Source organism: Haemorhous mexicanus, chromosome 8 (assembly GCF_027477595.1).
Source record: "Haemorhous mexicanus isolate bHaeMex1 chromosome 8, bHaeMex1.pri, whole genome shotgun sequence".
Lineage (NCBI taxonomy): Eukaryota > Metazoa > Chordata > Aves > Passeriformes > Fringillidae > Haemorhous > Haemorhous mexicanus.
Window position 1 is genome coordinate 30,402,996 of NC_082348.1, and position 25,914 is coordinate 30,428,909.

General features: G+C 42.6%; 1 protein-coding gene across 2 annotated transcripts in view; it reads right to left on the reverse strand.

The window, feature by feature from the left end:
- The window catches only part of MFSD6 (major facilitator superfamily domain containing 6), a 43,617-nt gene that overhangs the window by 2,794 nt on the left and 14,909 nt on the right, over positions 1-25,914 (reverse strand). The window contains exons 1-6 of one of the 2 annotated variants that reach the window (XM_059853425.1): positions 25,515-25,655; positions 15,920-17,516; positions 10,772-10,869; positions 4,527-4,688; positions 3,862-3,960; positions 1,799-2,079 (exon numbers count right to left, since the gene is read on the reverse strand). In XM_059853425.1, the coding sequence (XP_059709408.1) occupies positions 1,799-2,079; positions 3,862-3,960; positions 4,527-4,688; positions 10,772-10,869; positions 15,920-17,463 (2,184 nt within the window). In that variant the 5' untranslated portion in view covers positions 17,464-17,516; positions 25,515-25,655. Of the gene's footprint in view, positions 1-1,798; positions 2,080-3,861; positions 3,961-4,526; positions 4,689-10,771; positions 10,870-15,919; positions 17,517-25,514; positions 25,656-25,914 lie in introns of those variants that run through there. The other variant, XM_059853424.1, reaches the window with a different exon arrangement.

Below are 25,914 nucleotides of genomic sequence, written 5' to 3' on the forward strand. Positions count from 1 at the left end.
TGACTATTGTTTTGCACTGAAGCATAGAGAGTAAGGCTAGTATGTCCTTTTGTTTGAAGGACCATGAGCAAGCAGAAGCAAAACTAATCCAGAATCTTAATGAAATAGGAAGGAATCATTTTTGTCACTAATTCTCTGTGCACTGATTCTCCTTCCAAATGATCTATTTTCATTTTAAGGAGGCTATTTAACAAATTTGGTAAGAGAGCTTGACAGCCTTTTCCTGGTTTCAGTATTTTAATATCATCAGCCTAAAATAAATGACTGAGCACAAAACCTGAAATATTTTGAAGCAAGTTTGTCCTCTTGGAGCACTGAAGAAGGGATGAGAAATTTTGGAGAATACACATGATGAAGAAAATGATACCATTTTCTTGGTGCACTGAATTTTGGCAGATTAACAAGAAGTACTTTTTTATCAGCACTGTATTTTTAAAGGAATAAAAGCATTGTGAAGAGAACATGTGCCATAGAGAACAGGCACAAAAGCCCTCCTGGCACTGCACAGTGCTCAGGGAAGCAGCTGGGTTGTGTCTGGCAGTGCTGGACAAGTCACTCTCAGACACCACAGACCTGCAAAACATTATTTTCTTGCCATGCCCATTGCCTGAGCTCTGTGTAACTTCTTTGCTCCAATTTAACAGAGGGCAGCTTACACTCATCAAGACCCTGAGTACATCTGCAATGGGAAACTGAGCAGTTTGTTTGGACACATTACTTTGATGTAATATGTAGGAGACCTTGTGATATCTTCAGCTCACATTCTTTGACTCTGGAAAGGTCAAAACCAATCAAAAACCCCAGCCAACCTAAAGCACGCCTCTAATGCATTTCCAAGAATAAAGTCAAGTAAGAAAGGCAGGAGGTCACTGACCAGGTGAAATTCCTACACCCAGCTCTGCTGATTCACACTCATATCCCAAATTACCCATTTCTAAAGACAGCACTTGTGGAAAAAGCATTTCTGTGTTTACGCCTACTGGGTGCAAGAAGGAACCTCACCCACCCTGAACTTCAGACAGGTAAACACAGGGCTGAGACTGACCAGGCTGTTCCAAACCCTGACTGACAGCACCTCCCTACTTGGCTTTGCAGTGTGCTCCAGCTCCAGTTGGAAAGGCATGGCCAGAGCATTACAAGTTCAAGATCCAAGCCCATCCAAGCACTGAGGCAGCTGTTACAAGCTGCTCTGTGGAGAAACTGAACAGAAGGGTAATGGTGCACAGTAAGCACCTGCCACCAGATATTTTAAGTCCAAGGATAGCTCTTATCTGGTCTAACTCTAGGTAAAAAAGAGATTAACTTCACTTGAAAAGAAGGTTTTGTATCAAATCAGCAGCTGTCTGGCACGCAGCAGCCACATACATGTCTGACAGCATCATCTAAGGAAGCAAAACTAAATGAAATTAATTTTACAGTCTGTTAAGCAGCTGTGCATCTTCATGTTCAATTATCACCTTGTAAGTTTTACAAAACCCATGACCTGCAGATTCCAACTAATAGGAAAAGAAATGTAAACTTAAAGGGAATACAAATATATCCAAGTCTGTAAAAAAGAGTCCCTTTCTATGTCCCTTCTCCTACCATCTTTAGGAAGATTCTACTTGCAAAGTTATTCCTGCTACATTATACATAGAAAACAACTCTATTTCATGCAGTATTTCAACTACTGTGTCACAAGTCCAGTTTTACTACAAGCTGACAGAAAATACCTACCAGGTACTAACAGATTTACAGAGCTATAAAGGTCTTAAAGCAGCTAAATTACATAAGAGCTTCCTGAACATTAGAAGATTACCTGTAAAGGCTGATTCTCAGGAGTGGGATTGGTTTTGGATAGTTTAACCATCTCTTTTATCTGGTAGACAGCATAAGCTAAGGTGACCCATGGAGAAGAACTGATGCCCCAGGCAGGCTTGTTCACATCCTCTTGCTCTTCCTGGTGTTTAGTTTTCTTTGGAGGGAGTCTGGGCTCAGCCCGAGGCATGATATCTTCCGACTGCTGCTGCACAAGGTCAATGGTTGCTATGGGAACAGGACTGGAAGGCACTGGGATCCTTTCCGCCAGCATTGTCTTCTCTGAAGTTGAAAACAAAATCATCACTGGCAAAGCCAACAAGCTTAAAAAAGAACAACCCTGAGGCAGACAATGAGCATGAAGTGTTCCTTGCTTTCACACTGTGGTTATCAGTGCCCTGGAAGCAGAGCACTGGCACAGCCACCAGGAGCCAGACACGGCACAGGCTGGTTAGGGCAACGTGGCTGCTGTGCTGCTGCACGGGGGCTGAGGAGCATGAAAAACTCCAGCTGGTCCCAGCAAAGAGTTCCTATGGAGTTAGGCACTTAGTGAGACAAGAATTAAGGATGGTGACACACTGGAAGACACAAAGGATCTGTCAAAGAGTTTCAGGTAAAGGAAGAAATCCTCCCAAAAGACCTTTACATCTCAGGTCTTCCAATAAACTGTAATAGTTTTTGTAACTATCTTGAAATAGTCATCCATAAAATGACTGCCATGACCCAACCCAGCACGCCTTACAATCCTGAACAGCCAGAGTATTCATACAAAAAAATAATTTAAAATATTTTTAGTAACTGGGAGTTATTTTCAGTAATACCTCTGTGCTTTCTGTAAAAAACACGTTCTGTAAATTTTGAAAAAATTTTTTTTTCCAAAGAAAATATTTTACAGATTAACAAGATCTTTCTTTCAAAATTATAAAATTACTTTAACACATTTGGTTTACAAACTCCTAGACAGTACTGGATATTTTAAGCAAGGGCTGGATGTTCTCAAGGAGTGAAGAAACGAGGAGACTAATCCTGCACACACTTGACCACATGCTTCATTTTACTCATCCAACTGGTCTGCCTGAAAGCAGCCTAATTACTGTCATGTTTAAATTAACATACACACTGTTAAATGTGTAGTGTGTATTAAATGCAAACCAAAGACAGAAACAAAGAGAACAAGGCCACTATGAACAAACTGGCCTTTTGTAGATTTGTGTGTAATTAACTGAATGCTGATGGGAAAGTGAAGCAGCAAACAGCCTTTTCACCTTTCCATTTTTTGCTATTATCATTTGAACACAGGTGAAGAAAATACTAGCAAAATATATATTTGAACACTTCAGTATAGGCAGCTTGATAACTAGTTTATTTAATATTCCAGCTAAAGAAAACTAACTTTCATTTCATATTCAAAACTCATACTGGAAAGTATGTGGGTATGAAGCAGCTCAAAAATTCATGACTTTTCACAGTTAGCCAGAGTTTTATTGTCTTTGTAAAAATTATAGTCACAGTAAACCCCTAACTTTGCTCCAAGTATTCAGTTTCTGGTTAACCTTTATATTGACAAAGATAGAGATTAAAAAGTTCAAGTTGCTCCAGAGAGGAGATATCTCAGGTTAAAAAAAAAAAACTATAAAATTTTTTGTCCTCTGAAGCCACTTCTATAATTTCTAGCAGGTGTCTTTGACTGGCAGAATATGAGAGCACAAAGTGGGATTGAGGTGACCTTAACAAATTGATGCAACTGAGATGACTCACTACAGCTGTGAGGACTAACCTAAGGATTCTCAGAACTCAGAGGACATACAGGCAGCAAAATTGATCATGCTTTCCTTCTGTGGACACTCAAGAGCTCAATGCTGCCTTTCCTGCAGCAGCATCCCACTTCAATTTCTTCATTGCTCAGGACAAAAACTTCCCACTTGAAAATGAACTGTTTTGTCAAAATCCAAGACACCAAACATACAAAAGTAAAGGTGCAGGAGCAGCTACAGAGAGATCTTTATTCCACTGCTTCTAATTCTGTAGTGTCTCTGTGACATGAATATTTACATGAATATTTACCTTCTTCTTCATCAGGAACCAACATCCACTGGATCAGTGCAAACAGAAGCAGAATCACTAAACAAGCCATCCCTATTCCTCTGAATGTGGCAGCAGGACCTGTAATGAGATTTTTTTTTTTCCTAAATTGAGAACCTACTTACTTAATAAAATAAAATGAGTCAGCATTATGTGCTTCTTGGCTATGTATTGCCCATGCAGACTCTTATTAGCTTGTTTCATTACATTTTCCTCCCCCATCACTTCTTCAACAGGCTTTGTAAAGGATTTTTAAGCAAGTAATTAGATTCTCATTTGTTCATGAAGAGGCTTTATAGTATCAACCTATTCTCTCCCAAAGGATTCATTCATCGAACAGATGAGGTCAGGTATTCGACACAAGAATGGAAATATCTAGGTGTAACATACTGAATCAATCTGGACACTGACAGAACAAAGCCATGAGCAATTTGGTCTGAATGCAGTGCTGACCCTGCTTTGATCAGGGGCCAGGACTGGAGATCTTAGGGCCCTCCCCAGCCTGAGAAGTTCTATGATCCTGTGATCCATACAAAGTGCATAACTCTTTAACATGTAACAATACCTACAGCATAAATAAGTTTAAAGCAGTATTCGGTAAAACCAGAATAAATAAAACTAAAAATTTCAATATTACTTTTGCTTACCAAAGTAATTGACCAAAACCCCTCCAACCATGGCTCCACATCCTCTGCCCAGCCCCAGGTGCAGACCTTGCAGGATTCCCTGTGCCGACGTCCTCAGCTCCGGAGGCACAGCCGCGCTCAGGTACGAGATGCAGGCTGCCCAGATAGCTGCATGGGTGACACCTGCAGAAACAGACAGCACAGGAGCACCAGGGCCACAGGGTGCCAACACAACATCTGAGCAACTGCACTCACCAGCTGGAGCACAGGGAGAGAAAAACAACAAAAACTCTCCAGTGACAAATGTCTGTGAAGTACAAATCGGCTTTTGGTAATGTGATACTGGCAACCAAGCCACAAAGAGACAGGAGTTGTCCTGTCTCCCTCTCAGCTCTTTCTCCCTCCAAGATGACCTCAGCTCTCTTCTGGAGACACAGTCCCCAGGGAGACAAGTCTCCCTGCCAGATTCACTGTGCCTTCCTAGTGACCCAGGGCCTTTGGAATACAGTCCCAATTTCACAAGCTGCAGGCAATTAAAGCATTGATGCCTCTCAGCAGTCTCCTTACCACCACAGTGAAGGCAGCACAAAGGTCATAAAATCCAGACACTATCAGAGATATCCATGCCTTTTCAGAAGCAAGGATTCATCCCCTCCTGCCCTTCTCACAGGGCAGGAAAAAACACAGCACCTCCCAAGCAAACTCTTGCTGAACTCAATACCAACACACTCTGCATTTAGCACAGAATGGTCCAGATGAGAACAGCACACAAGCTCCTCGGGGTAAGCCTAAGACATCACTTTCCATGGCTGCTGAGAGGCAGTGCCTCCCTCCTGCTGCAGCTGCATCCTGCCCTGTGCCTGATCCTGCGTGGGTGCTGCCACCACTTCACCCACTCCTGCAGCAGCCATCCTCAGTGCCACCAACCACGGCCCCACGACAGCCCCAGTCCTCAGTGCCACCAACCACAGCCCCACAACAGCCCCAGTCCTCAGTGCCACCACCCACAGCCCCATGACAGCCCCAGTCCTCAGTGCCACCAACCACGGCCCCACAACAGCCCCAGTCCTCAGTGCCACCACCCACAGCCCCATGACAGCCCCAGTCCTCAGTGCCACCAACCATGGCCCCACGACAGCCCCAGTCCTCAGTGCCACCAACCATGGCCCCACAACAGCCCCAGTCCTCAGTGCCACCACCCACAGCCCCACAACAGCCCCAGTCCTCAGTGCCACCACCCACAGCCCCACAACAGCCCCAGTCCTCAGTGCCATCACCCACAGCCCCACGACAGCCCCAGTCCTCAGTGCCACCAACCATGGCCCCACGACAGCCCCAGTCCTCAGTGCCACCACCCACAGCCCCACGACAGCCCCAGTCCTCAGTGCCACCAACCACGGCCCCACAACAGCCCCAGTCCTCAGTGCCACCAACCACGGCCCCACAACAGCCCCAGTCCTCAGTGCCACCACCCACAGCCCCACGACAGCCCCAGTCCTCAGTGCCACCAACCATGGCCCCACAACAGCCCCAGTCCTCAGTGCCACCACCCACAGCCCCACAACAGCCCCAGTCCTCAGTGCCACCAACCATGGCCCCATGACAGCCCCAGTCCTCAGTGCCACCACCCACAGCCCCACAACAGCCCCAGTCCTCAGTGCCACCACCCACGGCCCCATGGCCACCCCAGCCCCCAGCAGAGACCATGCCAGTGTCTATCCAGCACATGGCCAGCAGATTTGGGGTTGGGAACACTTTTTCCTCCTCCAGGAGAGCTAAGGGACAGCCAGCACATGACCCTCAGCTGGGAGGCTGGTTGCAGGTGGAGCCCTCTCCTTGGAGCACCTGCCTGAGGGCCTGTGTGGAGTGGGAAAGGACAGGAAAAGGCAGGGTTGTAGAGAAGTTAGAAAAACAAAACAGTTTTGTACTGCATCACACATTAAATAAGACTGAACTATTTTGCCACCCTCAGATTGAGTGGGAATTTTTTTCCCTTATTTCAGAGGTATTAAAAATAGTCATCACAGTTTACCAATTCCTAAGCTCTACTGCCTCAGTTTTAAACAAATATTGGCACAACTGATGATTCAGTCAACATGCTTCTGTCCTCTACACTTGACTTAGTAATGAACAGTTGGACAATCAATAATTACTTAGACATTTAGGCTGAAGACTCCTAAGAGCAAGAAAACACATTTTCATAACATAAGGAAGAATGTGGATTTTGCTTAGGTAAAAAGAGCAATAGCACTATATGACATTGACATAGTGCAGGTACACACATATTAGATGTCTACCAGGCTATCCAGGTCAAATTCACTCAAAATCAAACCCAGAACTCCTCAAGCTTTGTGTGTTAACATATGTAATATGTGCATGTATCTCTCTCTCAAGGTTTTGGTACTAGTACATCTCCAGTACTGAAAAACAAAAAGCTTGCATTAAAATGAGTCTGTATTACCTTACCATTAAGAGTTTAAGGCTTTAAAACTCACAGATTTTCTATGCAAAAAGCTTAAGAGTTTTAAAACTCACTGAGTCTCTGCCTTCTTTAATGCAGATCCATGGACACATTGCAAATAGCAACCAAGAGCTGTCCCAATAAGAAAGCAGAGCTAATTTAAAATAGGTAAAGTGGTTTTGGTTTAGAAAATACATCAATTAACATAAAACATGCACTTTCACTGGCTGTTAGGAACAAGTCAATTCTTAAAGCCAGACAAATAAAAAACACATCAGAAATTATTTGAACTGAGTTTGTTTGAACACAAAAGGCCATAACTTAACCAACAGGTTATTGGATGTTTTCATCCTCAGCAGAGCAAGCCCCACTAGAACACAGTGTTCTCAGTTTCTCTGAAAACAAATCCATACCTTTTAATCAGCTCACTACACTTGCCTTTAAAGGCACAGCCTTTTTATTTTAGTATGTGTACATTATTAATGTGATTTTTATTATTTATACAACAATAAGTATTTGAAACAGTTTTTACCACAACTCACATAAGAAGTCTGGTCTGGATTACTGTTACTGCTAACCACAACTCTTTTTAAAAGAAGTTGCTCACTATATATATTGTGACATTATTTGCTAAAACCACTAACCACCATTTCATCATCTGCACAACAGTTCCAACAAGTGCAGCAACCCTAGAGTGATGCTTGTAATTTTAGTGAATTTAGGATAATTCATATGTAAACCGTGAGCTGAAGATTTGGCGATCCAAATTTATTTCAAGAGAAATATGCATCATAATTATTGTCAGCCAAAGGTCAAACTCTTTGCTCTCTAGACAGAACTGTGTTGCTGGAACATCAGTAGGAGTCACTTCTTAGAATAGTACTTGTTTTGGAGTTTGCTGAGTAACTGCCAAGCGAAAACAGCTCATTTTCAGGTTAACAAGATGGTTTTGTAATTTAGAAAAAATTCCTGTCATGCAAATTGGTGAGCTAGCATGGCTGTTAACAGAGAACCTGGACCAGTGCCCTGGAACAATAAATTGCAGCTAACTAGCATAGCAAAACTTTATCTGCTAAGTGCCAAATGAACAAGATTGCTTGTGTGCAATATATAGATATATATGCTTTACAAGGATGTCTTGAAATCTTCAGTTAGTACAGATTCAGCCTCAACTCTTATTTTCATACATTGCTTGTGCAAGTCAATACAGCATAGTGGTTGAAAACTTTGGATTGAGAAGTGAGTTTAAATCTCCTCATTTACTTCTTTGAGAGTGCAATGCAATGAGAGCTGTCCTCATCCCATCTACAAACAGCAGCTGGAACACAGCATGGTTCTTATTACAATCAATAGATGCAGTCTGCAGAGTCATCTTCCAGAAAGGTCTCCATGCCCTTCAGCAACAGCACATGGGGATAATCCTGCTTGTATTGCAGAAACATATTAAACAGAAAAATAAATTTTTTACAGAAGTCAACTAAAACTTCTGTTAGCCTTAAAGCCCTCAAGCTGAGGGGTTTACATGGAATGTGACAGCTTCCTGGGAAAAAGTTCTGCACAATCAGAGCAAGGACTTCACCGAGGGGTTTCAAAGACCCACAACTTGATGGCCCACATGGTGCCCACATGTTGTACACAATCTACTCAGTTTTTGGTTTTCAAAATTTCTAATCCTTACATAGAGATAACAGCTACAACTCTTGCTTCCCCTCTGTCAACAAGCTCACTTAAAAATAAGAGCTTCCACTTCACCTAATTTCATTAGGGTATCACTTCTTACTGCCACTGATAATACAGTGATTATGTAGGAGAGAAAGCAGAGCCCAAAGAAACAGGACTTGGAACTGCTGCAGAAAAAACCCAGAACTCCAGAAAAGATGAAAACTGGTAAGAGCAGGAAGGGAATGAATAAAGGACGGGGGTGGGGGGGAGTCAGCAGTACTTCTAAAAAGACAACCTTGATCCCCCATTTAGCAACACTGAATGGGATGACTGGAATCCCACAAATGCAGTGGCAGTGGTTAGGCCCACACGGGGCACCCATGGACATCAGGGACCAACAAATGACATCTGGAAAGGGCCCACAGAACACAGACACCTGGGGCTGGCTGGGGGAGCTGTGCGTGGGCTTGGTTTGGGTTCAGCGCTCTCATTTGCTGACTATAAATAACTGCAAATAGCCAGATGAACCAAGGAGCCCATGATTCAGCAGTGGCTAGACATGGTAACATCTGGCAGATACATTTATGACAAAGTAGTATTTTGAAGGTCCTTGTTTTTTCTTCAAATCTCAATTCCTGAGGATTTGTGTACTGTGTACTCTTGCTGTATGCAAAGGCAAACCTATGTATTGTGCAATTCATACTGAAATTTCAGCAGAATAAAAACTACATTCAAAGTACAAGACACTTCCTTTTCAGCCATGACTTATAGGATGCTTCCAGGCACAAACTTATGGCTGTACAGGTGAAACCAAAAGGGTTTTTTCCTGTATTTTGATATGGGATATCTTTAAAACAGGATTACCTAAAAAGCAACATCCAAAACTTTCTATTCATCATTTGTTTTCCCTAGATGTTTGAGCAGGTGGGAGTATAACACATACTCATTCTTCAGGTTCTTTCTAACACATTCCTATTTTAACACTTGGTATGAACAATGAAGAATTAATTCAGTAGTTGTGGTTTGGGGGCTTTTTTTTAATATCAAAATTCAGAAGCTTGCTGTTGTGGCAATTATAATACGATAAACTGGTTTTGTTAGCTTGGAACATTAAGCAGCCAGGACACAAATGGATCTCTCTGTGTGTATATAGAGATCCACACAGTGCTCTCTAATGGCATTTTGTAACTCGAAGTCTACCCTACAAAGATTTCTGTAAGTATAGCAGAAAAAGTTAATTTAAATTCAAGTTATGCTGCATACAGAATAATAAAACTTCTAAGTATAATCTGAGGAAAAAAAATTGAAATATTATTGTATAAAACCAAAATACTGGCTTTAAAAAGATGGTAAGAAACGGTTCTCTTCAAATACTGAAGAAATAGAAAGTAAAACAGTTCCACTTTTTCATGGCTTTGAGAAGTGGTGCCCACCACAAAAAAAGGTCACAAAAAGACAACAAAAAGGTCATAAAAACTAAGCTAGAGCAATGTATACTTTAACATTGCAATGAAGTTCTTACAGGCTTCTACAACAGGATTTGAAAACAGGACTCCAGTTACTTGTCAATAGACCACACCTCTGTCCTTGTAAATAAGTTTGTGAAAGGGCATAGCTCTTCAAGAAGTTCTCTTAGCATTGAGAAAGCATTGAGAGAATTTCTGCTCTAGCTATTAAAACAAAAATTCTATCATCTAAAAGTACTGATGGAAGTGAAAAACTGAAATATTTAACAGAGACAGAATGACCCAGGCTATGTTTGGAGGTTTTCTGCGGCATCCTTTCAAGGACTGCAACCTCTGGCATTTAATGACGTTCCCATTTATCACCAAACAGGATTTGCAGTAGGTGTGTACCCTTGCAGCTCATGCTTCTGTCTCTTTGTTTATTTAGAGGGTGTGTTGGTCTCACACAGTTCTGTTTGAATAAATAGAGAACTGTGCACAATCAAATGCACACCCACCCTTTTGACGTCAAATATTCCCCAGGATAAACAGTAATGGTTTATGTGTTTTATGAACCTGCATCTTCTGGGGTATTTGTGGTCAAAACAACAGAGAAATACCAGATTTTTTTACTTAATCACAGCTCACTTGAAAACAAGAGAAATGGGAGCACCTGATCTCGTGCTGGAAGCTCTTACCTTGGAGCACTTCCATCGGAAGAACGGTCCAGGCATTTTCCAGGTACGAGATGTAGATGTATCGTGCTGTGTTACAGGCAAGGCCAATATAAAGCACTCTAAAGGAAACAGAGGAAGGAGAAGTCAGCACAGTCTGCACTTTCCCTTTCTGGTATGTTATAATTCAGCTTACTGATTTAGAAGTTGTTTGCATGCATACTGTTTACCAGTCTAAAGCATTTGCTCAACAGAAAATATATCCTTCAAGTCCTACACCCAAACATAAACCCTCCTCCTGCCCATTCAATACATTCAAAATCCTAAAAGGAAAAAAATAAATCAAAGAGACAGCAAACCCACTGAGCTTTTAATTGAGCTCTGTAGTTCTATGCCACACTCTAAATGGGATTGTGTTCCAGAGAGAGAATTTCTGAGTGCATTCAACATCCTTTCCAAACAACCTGCTTTTCTAATCATCCAGAGATTCATTCTGCCATTTCAATGAAAGCCTGGAGCAGGTTTGTATTAAAGGAATTAATTTTAACCCAATTAATATAAGTTTATAGTCCCAGTATCTGCAAACTGCTCAGAACTACTCTAAAACACATCCCACAGAAGCAATATGGTTTATAACAACATGCCTCAGGATAAAACTTAGCCATCCTGCTGAAAAGCAGCAGATGCTGCATCTCAGAATTTAGAGGAAAAAAAAAAACCCAAAAACCCTTACAACAGCTTTTAAACAATGAAATACAAAGACTATTTGTGAAGTGCATTTCCCATTGCACATTTAACCTGATGACTCTTCCCTTCCAGTTTTTAGATTTAACATAGCTTCCCTCTGGGGTGCTCATTCATCCAGCTATCTTCCTCTTATTTTTAGATGGATCTTGGGAAACAAAGACTTAATTGAAAACATGTTTACAGCTTGAAAAAGGGTGCTATTGCAACCTTTAAAGATTTTTTTCAGGGATGAGGATAATTTGTTGTCCCAACAGGGCTTGTTGTTTGAACCCTGGTTTGGCATAAGTGAAATAAATGCAATTGATAATTAAGGTGAAGCACTGACCTGGTGAAAGGGCTCTTTATTCTTTGCGCTGCTTTTTCAGTTAGTTTTTCTACAAATGCACACTGAGAATTAATTAAATAGTACAGAGCCACTGGAAAATCTAGAGTGAGACACTATCACAAAAACACAGCATCTTGTCAACATCTGAGGTCTCCAAACACACATGTTGACAGTAAAAAATCCAGTACCAGAGTTTTTATCATGTCAGTGATATCAAAAAAGGCCCGTGCATTTCACAACAACATGAATTTACTTTCAACAAGTAGGGCAAGCTGGCAGGAAGTCATCCCCCCTCAGTCATAGATCAAACCAAGCTGTGCTGCTTCCAGATACATGTGAGGTCCATGAATAGCTGGTTTAAGCTGCCTTTAGGCAACAAAAGCCCAAGCATTCAAGCAAGAAAACATGGGAAGCCATGAAAAAGTTCACTGTTATACAATAATGAGAACAAACTTGTTCTTTGTGCTGTGAATCATAAATTTCATCTCATCCTTTAATTAATGCCTTCTGTTCCAAACAAATAACTTGGTTCCTTTCATAGCCACAACTTAATGTAGCTCTTATGTACAAGCACATTTCTGAAATGTATTAGGACACATCAGCCTCAAAAGGTAACCAAAGTCACAAGGTCTGCAGGCTCCTGTCTCCATTCCCCTACTAGAGAGGCCCAGGGTGATGCATGCTCTCAGGAATACAATGGAATGGCCTTACCCTATGTATTTTTTTTTTCCCCAGCTGCAGTACAGATGCATCTCTGTGTTTAGGATGAGCTCTACACAGCTTAATTTCACTTTTGTCTAGCAAAAACTTTGTCTGTTCACCAAGAACTGTCTTCCTATCTTAGCTGTTCCCTAATACAGCCAGACCAGAGACATGACCTCCTGCTGCTTCACAGTTCTTCCATCATCACTAACCACTCACCTACCTGTGTTTTTCCAGCATGTTACATTTGCAGAAAGATTTGGATTTGGAGTTTAGGAGCAGCAATTTAGTCAGGTTCTACCTCTTAATTTGTTAGAATATATGTACAGAATTTTAGGTAAATTACAGTTTATGAAGATTTCTATAAATATGGTTTTGGAGGGGTACGTCACACAATAACTTTTGTATATTTACAGAGATTTTTCAAAAATGCATATATAAAAATCATTTAGGTTCCTTATCAGACCTAAATGGAAAATGTAAACAGATGTTCCTTATGAACCCTACATGCAGCACCCACACTGACACCATACTCACTTCACAGGTTAAACATTTAAAGCACTGAATCTATATTTGTGACAAGGAGTCTAAGCTGTTTACAGCCATGACTACCAGCCTCTGCTTCCCATAAAAGCTCACACGCTGGAACTGTGGTCAGACAAACACATTCTAGCTGAACCTCAAGTAGGAAGTTATTTTCAGAGCTTGACATCATCTTCTTAAGTGACTAGCAGTTCTGACTGCTTCTACACCAGGTGGGGTCTAAATATTTCATAGCCAGTTTTGGACATTTTTTTGCTCATAGTATCATAGGATGGTTTGGGTTGGAAGGGACCTTAAAGATCATCTTGTTCCAAGCCCTCTGCCATAGGCAGGGACACCATTCATTAGGCCAGGTTGTTCAAAGCCCATCCAGCCTGGTCTTGAACACTCTCAGGGATGGGGCAGCCACAGCTTCTGTGGGCAGCCTGTGCCAGGGCCTCACCCCTCACAGCAAAGAACTTCTTCCTAATATCCTCTCAAAGAAACACTAGAAGCACTGCACAAGTGTATGAATTGTAGAGCTAATGAAGTCAGAAGTTGGGCATTTTAATCAGCAGATATTTAATATGGTAATGTGCAAAACACTTGGACAATAATTTGAACATTAGTTTTAAAAAACTGGGAAAACACAAGAGGTTTCAAACTGTTGTAAGGGTTTTCTATGCCTCCACATACAATGGTAGAAACAGAAAGATTTTTAAGACTTGAAAAGGGAAACTGAACTTCTGTCTGACAAGGTGTAAAGCCTATTTCCTTGCAGTTCTGCTAAGGACATTTAATAGCATTTTTTCCTGCGACTGTGACAATGCATGCAATTCTGGTACTCATGCCTGCCTTCAAACACTGAGCACAGAAAGAAAAATTGATTGATAATATTCAAATACTGCAGAAAGAATGTCTACTACATCTAGAAGTCAAACAACCCATTAGAAAGGAATTTTGAGCTATTAAAAATAGATAAAACATCATCACCAAATGATTCTGGCTAAGGATATGGAGTTGGAGGCTATTGGAATTTTATTCCTAATAGGAAAATTATTATCTGCACTAGAAGGCAGCAGACAACACATATACAGAACTCTAAAAGATGGTCAGCTATGAACTCCTATCCATATTTCTTTGGGGAAGAAAAAACAAAGGTTGCTCCTCTCAAACACACAAAGTTCAGAAAGCACAAGGCGGCAGGCCACCAGGAGGAGTCATCTCAAACTGTGATGACTAAACACAAGCAAGCATTAGATAACACTAAAATATGACTAATGTGCATTTCCCAGGTGTAGGAATGTAGAATGCTGTTTCATAGCAAACAGGGACTAGTGTTTAAACAATTCAATCTTGATCCAATCTTGGCTTCACAGATTTAGCAGTGCCAAAAAGAAGAAAAAAAAAAAAAAAGGGGGAGCTAATCCCCTATACCATCCTTCCTTTCACTGGCCAATGCTCCCATCCCCTCCATTTAATCTTATTCACAATCCTACCACTCTTTTGGTTTTCATTCTTTAGTTGAAGTCTAAGCCTGAATTTTGTACTATAATATACATTGAAAGAGCATACCCAAGCTATCTTTAGCTATGAAGACTGTGATCTGTTCTCACCACTCCTCCATCATCACATCCTTCCTCCAGGCTTTGCATGCAAGGTGTCATTTTCTCTTACTAATTATTGTCAAATTCAGAGATTAAGACTGACTCTAAGTAAAGAGACCCTCCTCAGTTTCAAGTAAGAAAGAACTTCATCTTCTAAGTAATCTCTCAAATTATTGTGCTAAACATCTCAAACATTTTTAGTAGAGGGCAAATGAATAAAAATATTCATCCCAATAAAAGCAAAACAAAGAGCAAGACCTTAGAACAGAATACACAAGAAGAACAGTGCAAACATCTTAAAAATACTTACATCTCAATGACTGTGTAATTATAAACTGGGTGTTTGGACAGGATATGATGCTAACAACACACAGCTCTGAACTTACATGCACAGAATACCTGAGTAAATATTAAAAAAAACACCTTTGCAGCTTCATTAACTCAGGTTTTCCCCATCTTTCCTCCCCTGTGCTTTCTTTAAAGAGTAGAAGAGGGATTTAGAACATGTGGCTATTAAGTCAATTTAGTGAATTTACTGGAAACCAATGTTAACTAACATGCTGGAAGCAGTCGCTTTCACTTACACAAGGCAAAACCAACAGGACAAGCCCTGCAGCCATCTCACTTCATAGCTGACACACACTGCTGCAACTGAAGGAGGAGAGCAAGCCCTGAACTAGTAAATGACACTGCCAGGCTGCAACCTCATTCTGCCAACACCCAGAGTCTGATTACAAGGCCATGTACACAGGAGGTGCTCACCTCATTTCCTCAGCTCAGCTTCTCCCCACTCAGCCTGCAGCTGACACCTTTCCAGGCTACTGTGGGGGCAACAGACTGCCCTGCAAGGGGAACCAGGCTAAAGCAGGAGGTTTGCAGAATGCTGCTACTCACAGGAAAAAAACTGAAAAACTAATGGTATTTGTATGTCAAAACAGACAACCCCTGAGTGGGTGGCAATTTGTAAAGATCTCAGAGCGATGCATCAGGGAACAAGAATATCTTCTGGAACCTTCTGCAAAAGGCATGTTAGTATGTGCTTTATGCCAGGCATAAAGCACATACTAACATGCAATTCAAATGCAAAGCAAGCATTTCAGAGCATTTTCAACTCTAGAAATAACAAAAAAAATCCATCATGTGAGCCACGTAACTGAGGAAGAATCAAAAAAAAAAAAAGATTAGCTTGAGTTTCACTTTGTAGCACAAGGGCTGAGCCTGAGAGTCACCATTTTTTGTACAGCTCTTTAATGATTGCTGCCATCTTACCTGATGTGACCAACCAATTCAATGAGTTTGTGGCTGAAGAAATAGGCAGTCAGCTCAGACACGTGACTGAGCACAGAACAAACTCCAAAGAGAGTGGTGGTGCCATTCAGGTCTTCCAAGTGCCAGTACAGAAAGGTGAACACAAAGCCATATCCAAAGCCCATGAACCAGGCCACAAAGAGCACGGAGCCATACTGGATACTGCACAGCAGTTTAATTAGGTCCCAAAAACTGAAAGACTGTGACTGGCTCAAACTGGTAGGAGTGTTATCTGAAGATTCATTGGAGGCATTTCTGTCCACCTGTGAGATCTCGACCTCTTTTCTCTTATTTTCATCTTGCTTGAAGTGTGCATAATGAAATCGGAACTGGGTGGCCACGATTAGAGCCATTGTCATGAGGACACCAAAAACAATGAAAACGATCCTGTAGTTCTTGTACTCTGGAGCTTTACATCCTTGGCCTTCAATGGCAACTTCTGTGTGAGTATAGTCAATGCCAATTCCCACAGAGAGCATGGCCAGCCCCCAGCCCAGAGACCCCCACATCCGCTGCAATCCATAGCGGTCCCTGTGTTTGCCAAGGTACTGCAGAGTTATGGTGTCCACAATGGTAACAGAGGAAGCACTGAAAAATTCTCCTATTATGACAACCAGCAGAATGAGTAGAAAGATGGCCTCTACTTCTTGTTGATCATAAACGAGCACAGCTTGGTCAGAAGGCATCGGCTTTGTGCTGATAGAAGCTGGGGTGGTGCTCAGAGTTGTGTTCCCTAGTGAGGCTGGGCTAGTGGTGGTGCTTTGCAAAATCAAATGGGTACTGTTCTCCAAGGTAAAATCCTCACCGTTGCTCTGTGTGGGTACTAGGAATGTTATTTCAGGATTAGGCGTCCCTGTTGTTTCCAAAGTGACTGAACTGGAAGTGACCAGGTCTCTCCTCCCACGAACTTTCGGGGATGCAGCACTCACCGTGGTTAGTGAAGGAGACATGGAGGAGTTTTGCAGGATTGTTGTTAAAAGGCTGCTTGCGTTAGTGGGATGTGCAGGGGGAAGGCCCTTTGGTACACACCTTAAGGTGGCTGGTCTCACAAACCCAATGCCCAGGTTGAACAAAACCCAGCATAAAAGCGAAAACAGGAGGACAATCTTGCCTTTCTTGAAGCGATCTGCCACCACTCCCCAGAAGGGAGCACTGCAAAACTCAATAAAGTACCTGATGCCCACCAGAAGTCCACTCTGACTGGGGGTCATACCCAGCTGCTTGTAGTACACGGGCAGCAAGGGGTAGAGAGAGCCATATGCAGAATAGAAGAAAAAATAAAAGACCTTTGAGATCAGAAGATCATTGTTTATTTTGACACAGTGCTTTTCTAACCAATCCAGCTCTTCATCGGGGGCAGTGGTTGTCTCTGTCGAAGGGGATTCATTATTGGGTGGCAAGTCCTGATCCTTGGAAATGCCATTGAAAGGATCAGCAAGCACATACTTTCTCTTCTGTTCTTCTTCATCATCGGTTAGAATGGCCACCTTATCATCAGCTGCCATGGTTTACCACAAGCATCCAGGATCTGGTGGACTCTCAAGGAACTAGGGCTACCCTGTGAACAAATAAAACAGGGTGGTTAAGGTACACAGGGGAGCAGACCTGCAATGCCAGCTATCAAGGACAAAGACAGTTTCTTTCTTGTAAGTAACATTCCTGAGCAATAAATGCAGTATGCAGGGTGGAGAAGGCCATTTGTCTAGACTAGTGGTACATGGTAGCACCAATAAAAATGTGTTTTATGACCAATTCTGTGAAGTTCTCCCAGCATCGGTTTTTATACTGTGCAACAAAACATCTTTCACGTTTAGGACAGGGAATAACTTATATATTCAGAGTTATTGTGGCAATTAAGTGCTAGCATTTGCAAGTTCTCCTCTTTCAAGTTGGCTTTTCTCCTCCAAGGCTAACTGCTTTATTTCCAGTATTCCCTCCTATGCCAAAGGATAGTCATGATTTTGTAATTAAGCAATACAGCCATATATACCCAGGTTATTTTGATTATCAAAACATATTTTCCCATGCCTCATGATGGCCTGCAAAAGGCTCATCACTCTCTTGAAAAACATTTTTCCAAGCACTCCACAACTACAGCAGAAATTGATGGGAGGCTTGAGCTTCTACGCTGAATGGGAAGAGGTGGGAATTAGGATGGGGCTTTAAGATCAAAATTAGGGTAACAATCTCAAAGACATCAAAGACCTGGGAGCAAATAAACAGACACAGGCCCTGTAAAGGTATCTTCAAGTCAAATTCTGAAATGGAAAAGAGGTGGACCAGGAGGTAACAGCACTGCAGCTGCCTGCACTTATCTTCTGCAGAAGTGCCTGCAAAATTTATAAGCAACACTAAAAAATAAACACTCCTCAGACTTTGAGTGACCAGCCAGCTTTCACATTTAAAACCAACCCATTCCAATAAAGTAGCCTAGCTAAGAAAAGCTTCCTTTCCAAAGATCAAAAACCAGCTCTGCCAGTAGGCTATCAGCTCCAAATCATTATTAAAAAACTAGTTTTGCTCTACTGGTACCTTTAAAGTTAACCTAATAAGATTAGTTCATGTTCACTGGGAGAAAATTAAACACTTTATATATTTTGGGTTTGTAATCCTTTGCTGTTTGGATTAGTATTACTATCACAGAGGAACTTTTTCAAGGACCAATATTTGAAAGGAGAACCAGAAGAACCTGAAATTTCTTGAAGAGCACTCTTGATCTTGACCTGCTCAAGGAATCTGAAGTTGTACAGGATGATCCTGCTGAGTTCCTTCTAACTCATGATATTATATCATTCTATGATATTCTGTACTTTATTTCAAGTAGAAGAGGACAATGAAATAAGTCTTCCATTACTCATCTGAAAGCACAATATCATCCCCTTAAAATTAGTCATGCAGCAGTATGTTCAGTGCCTTTAAATTAATTATAATTCATCATTATTTAGTACTGACAATGGATTTGGAATGGATTATTTAATACTGACAAAGGCTAATAAAAGAGAAGAGACTAACATTCACTAGTATGTTAAATTAATTGTTCCCTATTGATTCAACATATGTGTAACAGTTGACAACAAGCCATGGGTATTTCTAAAAACAACAGTTCATGAGAATCATCTAAACCTTACACAGTTCAGTGAAAGACATGTCTAAAAATACCATCATTAAAATCCCAAACACTCATAAGGTTTGATTATGTTTTTTACTTTCAAATGTCATTTCTATGGGATACTATCTATGAGGATCTCTGGTTTCACTTAGGGAGAAAAGGCCACATACAATCTTGGAACCTTAAATATTCATGTATTCAAGGTCAGAAGTAAATGAAAACCATGCCAGCATATACACAGAGATTCAAGTTTTTTCTTCCAGTTTCTTCAGAGACAATTCCAATTAAATTTAAAAAAAAGTATTTCAACTGTCAAAAGATTAGACAGTCCCAATTAAGTTGTTAGAACAGTCAAATATGAAAGCACATTTTCTTGCTCTTACCTGTTACCATCAAAACCCACATGAATCAAAACCCAGCAGCTGTCTAGTGAGATCCTGCAATTTTTGGTTCAGCCAACCACATCCACCTGACAGGTGGAAGAACTGTGGGGTTTTTGCTCATATCTATATCCCTAAAACAAGCCCTTCTAATGAGTAAATTAGATCAGTCATCATCTGTGCTCTTATTTTCTCTATGCCTTCTCTTTCTTTGACAACAAAGACTCCAGATCTTGTGCAGGGCCCCACTTATGTCAAGGGGATGTAGCTGAGCTTTCAGTATATGCTCATCTGTTTACAGCAACTCGCTTGCTTGCTGCATCAGAGCTTTACAGCATTTACTTCTGAAGAATAGATTTCCTGTTCCCCAGACATGACAAGACAGAACTCACATTTTAATCACGTGGATATTTTAGGACAACTTCTTTGTAAGTACAGCTTAAAATCATCCTCATTTAAACAAGTTTATTCCTGTATATGAGCTCTGAACCATCTGGTTTCATATAAATACTGAAGGCTTTTGGAGCAATTACTATTAATTTTGTTTCCCTTTTCTCTTGAAGTGGAATTTCAATTCTTTATGTTGTATGAATAGTGAGTACATATCAAATTATGATACTGTTAATCTTTAAACTCTTCAGTGGCTGCATATTCTCCTCCCCTCCGTAATTTATATCAGCCTCAGCATCCATCTTCTAATGCATTGCATTGGCATAATCCAAAAGATCTACTCCTGCTCTTCTGACCAGAACATCCTGGGTTAGAATGCTATGAAAGTGTATTCCAGAATAATTTCAGTAAATATTTTTCCACACTAAGAGCTTCATTGAATGTTATTAATAATACAAAATATACTCTTCAGAAATGTAACAGCATCAAAAGTGGTAGGAGCCATATGGCATTCTTTATTGTTTTGATCACTAGTTTGTTTAGGAGTCAGGTTTTTGAAAGTCATATTAAGCAATGTTTTAAATTCTAAAAATAAATTACTGAGAACAAGAAAATGAACAGAGTATTGTTACTGAAAAAAATCTACAAAAACCCTGAACCAATGGGGATTTCCTTCTATGACAAAATCCTGTGCCAATCAGGGACTGAACGTGCAGCAAATGAGACAGATGGAAAAACCAATATACTTCTCATTGATAAGAGACTATTTATCTATTGGTTATTTTAACCATTGCCTTCAAATACTGTATCTTTACTTTGCAAATACTTTTCTAGTGTACAAGACAGTAAGAAGACAAGCACAACTGAGAACGAACAACAGAGAACAGGAGTAAGGAAGAAAGGTTAAAATAGTTAACAGATGGACTTTAGAGTGAGTATAAATTTGAAACTCGTTTGAGGTTGAAGAGAACACAACATTTTGGTAGAGGCCTACTGAATGTAATCAGCTCTGCCAGGACAAAAGAGATCAGAGAGGCTGCAGAGTGGTACCCTCCCTCTAAAAGCAGGAATAATGGTTTGGAGGTGTTGCCCCCAAACTTAGGGTTCAGAAACACACAAGAAAGCCCTAAGATGTAAACTGGAAAGAACTCCTCCAAGAATCCTGAGAAAGCCCTGCAAAGGGCAAAGGAAGAGGCGTAGCAAGGGCACAGCACAGCAGCACGTGTGTCACAAGACAGCACTTCGGTCCTCCAACTAACAGAGAGCTTTTATCCTGACAGAGGTTTACATTTCCAAACCACTACAGAACTCAGAACTGCGAACCAAGCCCTTGTTTCCCAGCCATCCCATCAGCCCTCCAGGGCTACAATGGGAAGAGAGCTCAGTGAGCCCTGAAGTGCCGATTGCCCCCCAGCCGCGATCCCAGCGTGCCGGGCTGGGAGCGCACACCCCTCGCTCGCAGCCGCACGGGAAGCGCGGCAGACCCAGCGCGCTCAGAGCGGGGATTATCTGTGAGATCACCCCTCCTCTGAACCTCTTTGGGCACAAACAAGTGCGTGTGCTTCTCCTCACATACCAAGAATGCACTTGTTAACCACAAGGCTCTTCTCCCTTCAAGATTTGCACAGATAGGATTTTTTTTAATGTAAGTCGAGACGATTATTTTTTCTGAGTTTCCTGATGCAGACCGCTGTCACCTGCTTTAATACCTATTCCTCCAGCAAGTCAAAATCCACTTTTAAACCCTTACATCTAGAACGTGTTTTTTATCCAGTCACCTCCTGCAAACAGATACAACTTCCCTGCAGACTTGCACCTTTAAGCAGATATCTTGGGAATGGAGGAAGAACTATTTGTCCCAAGAAATTCAGTGATGACAGCGCAGTGGTCATTTTAAAAACTGTAATAAGTCTTTTTGGCAGGTAGGTAGAAAGAGGGTATTCTACATTTAGTTAAGTATCTTCTTGGCATTCTTGCTTTTATTCCTTAAATCGATCCTCATTTAGTCTGTCTCTCCTAATAATTAACAGGATTTCAAGATCAGAAAGGATAAAAAGCTAATCTACTCAAGACAACCTGACATTAAAAAAATAAAAACAAAACAAAAGAAAAACAAAGAAAAATAATAATACAGTATACTAAAAACTCAGCTCTCCCCTTGGAGTCACTCTTCCCAAAACTTTGGACAAAAAAACCCCGTCGCTTTGAACTATATCTCAAATTAAAAAAAAAAGGAAAAAAAAAAGTCAGTCAAGAGATCAGCCTGGGGTAGCAAATCCCTAAACCTCTCGGGGAAAATACCATGGTACTTACAGAACCAGGCATTGAAACTTCATTTGCAGACCAAGAGAAAGTTAGATTTGAGGTGAAAGCGTACTGTTGTTCTAAAATAAAGTCTAATTCAGCATAAATATCCCATTCACTAGGCTTTGAGAATTAAAATATAATTAAGACTCACAAAGCTGAGACTCAAAATCTGGGTTTGAACGTATGTGAATGTTAAAAGACAAACCACCAAAATAACCTGTGACAGTTCGCGAGAAGACAGTGCAAATGATCAAGAGAGGCTTAACCCATAAATACCTAAAAAAATTACTCACTGTAGAAGATTTCTATTTATACAGCCTCAGAAAACATACTCAGAACAGGAATGATCAATTAATCTCTGAAACAACGCAGCTGTAGGAACAGAGCAGGCCAGCTATCTGCTTGCACTGTGCAGATAAATCAAAGCCAGCCAGAATGGCATCACATTTTAGTTGACCCCTTCCAGCCTTTCACTGACTAGAAAACTCATTTTGTAGCAAATACATTAAAGTCCACATGAAGTTTTCATATAAACATTTTAAAATCTGTTAATAAAAAACACGTTTCTTCAAAACACTTTAAGTCACTAAGTATTGTTTGATCAAGAACAGGTCTGCTTGAGAAGGAGACTTGAAAACTACACAAAGGCTCACTTGACTCATCCCCCAGCTAGTGAAACTGCCACGAGTGCATCCATCACACAGCTCATGCACACCACCTCCTCCTCAGCCCCCCTGCCCCATCAATGCAAGCTCCAACCTTTGGGTCAAATACTTTCTGCTCCACTATCTGTGCAGCAGCTCCAGAAGGAAGCCCTGCACACAGCAGGCCTACAAGGCACCGCTGCAGTAGCCATAAATAATAGACCATGCTTTCCATTTTCAAGCAAGTTTCACCCCTAAGGAGCAGCCTGGTGCTGTCGCCTGCATCCACGCCAAAAAGGAGGAGAATGTTATGCAAACAACTTCCATCATGACAGAGAAGTGCCTAGACTTCATTCACTCTTGCATCACCAAGAGTTCCCAAGCCTCTCCCAGACAAGCCAACCTCCAGGCGGAGCCCTTAGATGGGCTGTTCCCTGCCAAGCCATCCAGAACAACGCCCACAGGTTGCCCCACCTGCCCCACATCATCCCCTGCACTCTAAAGGTAAGCAGTTCCTCCTGTGAGGCCCCAGCATGAGCACCTGACTGAATTTATAAAATCAGAATTAAGTCACATAGAGTGAATTTGTGCTGTGAAATGTGCTTGTTTCAACTGCAAAGCAAGACAAAAGTGTTGTAACATTAACCAACATAATTAAGGTTTCCATGAAAGTGAAACCACCTTGTCCTACAGCACTTCAAACTGCTTTATTTTGTGTTGCTGATATGCACTTACTTAATGTGTTGGGCTGTAGGTTTTTCTGCTTCTTCAAAATGGATATAAAAACTCTACACATGGAGACATTTAGCCAATTAGATTGGGAGATAACAGTATGTCTGAAATATGTCAAGATCAGATTTATAATAGGTTTAATGCACTTAAGATAGGTCTGAAGTTGCTACAATAGTGCTAGTATTAACATTAAACTGAAGAATACTATGAATCCTCATATATTAAAGAAAAGCCATTAAAATCACATCTTAGGACTCCTGCATTCCAATCTTATTTTCCATTTAATACGCACATCAAGATCTCTGAGTAGACTCTATTTGTTAAAGAGCTTGTTTATAGCTGGTATCAGCCTCCAGTTTTTTTAACCAGTTTTCCAGTTGTCAACTGCCTCCAAGGTTTTCACTTGATTAATGATGGTAATTTCCAAGTGTGCTTTCAGCTCCAAACCAGGCAAGTGCCCAGGGCATTCCAGGAGCACAGTGCTGCCAGTGCTGGGGAGGGACAAGGGCACCCAGCTGCCCCACCAAGCCTGGCAGCAGCAGCAGTCCTGGTCTGCTGCAGGACAGCAAGGCCTTCCTGGCCATTCCTGCCTCTGGCACCAATCTGCAGATGGATCATGCCACCAGCTCACACACCATTATATAAACTCAGGCCTACTGTGGCGTAGCTGAAGATTAAGATGAATTTTAGACTGCATTCAAGCTGTGCCCTAGTACCAGCTATGTTACTGATAAATCACAGCTTCCTCCCATGAGCTCCTCACTTCGTCTGCTTCTACTCTCATTTTCACTCCTGTTTGATATTTAAGTCTTCTTATGATTTTTAGTGGACTTATGACTACTACCACAAATACTACCCTTAAAGGGATGATTGTTTTCTTTTCTCCTACTCCTTGGGGGGTCTTCAGAGAACACAAACAACAAAATACATCTCACCTTTGTCCACTATTTCTACCCAGTGAAATGAAAAACACACACAAAATAACCAAGCTAGGAAACTAGCATTTTGTAATCTCTTTCCTTGGACATTACCAACTAGTGGACAACAAGACCTAATATATCTTAGTAATGTAATAATGTTTGGAGAAGTTTTTACTGAAATACTTCAGCACTATGTTTATTCAGCTGTTATCTTCTGAGCTAGTTTATCCAACCAAGTTAATCACTCCTCAACACTGCACTTTTTCACTAACACAACATTTAAAAAGAGCCTGCTGCTAAAACTTTAGAGCCGCTGAACAGACACGGATTTAAAACTCCATCTAACTTAGAACATCGCAGGCATCCGTAGCAGCTATGGCACCTTCAGCGCTGACTTCCTAAATAAGTATCTGTTCCTACGCTTGTTCAATAAACAGACGAGCAACCGACAACTCGCTTACTAAACCCCACGGTATTTTAAGGATGTGAGGGCTCTGGATCCGAGTGATAGCCACACGTAACGCCACGCCTGGATGCTGGCGGCAAGGAGAAGTGCGGGGATGCCTGTGCAGCAGCTCCCGTGGGACACGGCCCGGCCACCGGCCACCTCCGGGACTGCGACTCTGTCACCGGGGAGGGCAAGGGGTATTACACGGTTCGCTTCAACCACGATGCTGAGCTTCAGGAGAAGCGAGCCGGCACCCCACCGAGGTCGGCACCCACCACAGCGGCCGTCAAGGCTGACACAACCGGCCGGCTCCGGGGAGGCGCAGCTGACCGGCCCCGGCGCGGCAGGAAACGCCGCTGGGGAAAAGCTGCGGCGCGGGCCCATGGGCAGCATCCCGGGCGGCTGCGGGGACGAGGCCCGCCGCCCCGGTGGGAGGGCACCGGAGCCGGTGCCGGGGCAGACGCCGGGGGGGAACGGCCTCCCCATCCCGGTGCGCCACAGCCGGCCCCGGCCGCCCCGCGGGGCCGGTCCCCGCGGAGCGCGGGCAGAGGAGGCGGCGGCGCCCTGCCGGGCGGCCCTGGCTGCCGGCCCGGCCCCCCGCGCACCGCGGGGCCGCGCTGACTCACCTCGCCCGGGGGCGGCTCCGGGGGGGCGCTCGGCCGGGAGCATCGCAGCCCCTTCCCTGCCGCCACGGCTGCTGCGGGCGGCGGCTCCGCGCACCTCCCGCTCCCCCGGCCACGCCGCCGCCGCCGCCGCGCAGGGGCGCTGCGGGGAGGGACGGAGCCGCCCCCCGCCCCGCCGCGGGGGGGCCGCGCAGCGCCCGGCAACGCCTCCGCGGGGCCCGCGGCCCGGCCCGGCCCGGCCCTCCCTGCGCGGGCACGGGCGCTGCGCTCACGCGCCGCGGACGGCTGCCGGCTCCGCACCTCTGCTGGGACACGGCAGGGCCTTGGGCTTAGAAACACTGCTTGGGCAGCGTCCTGGGCCCCAAGAGCCGAATGACATTGACAGCGCTTCCTGCTCGTCACA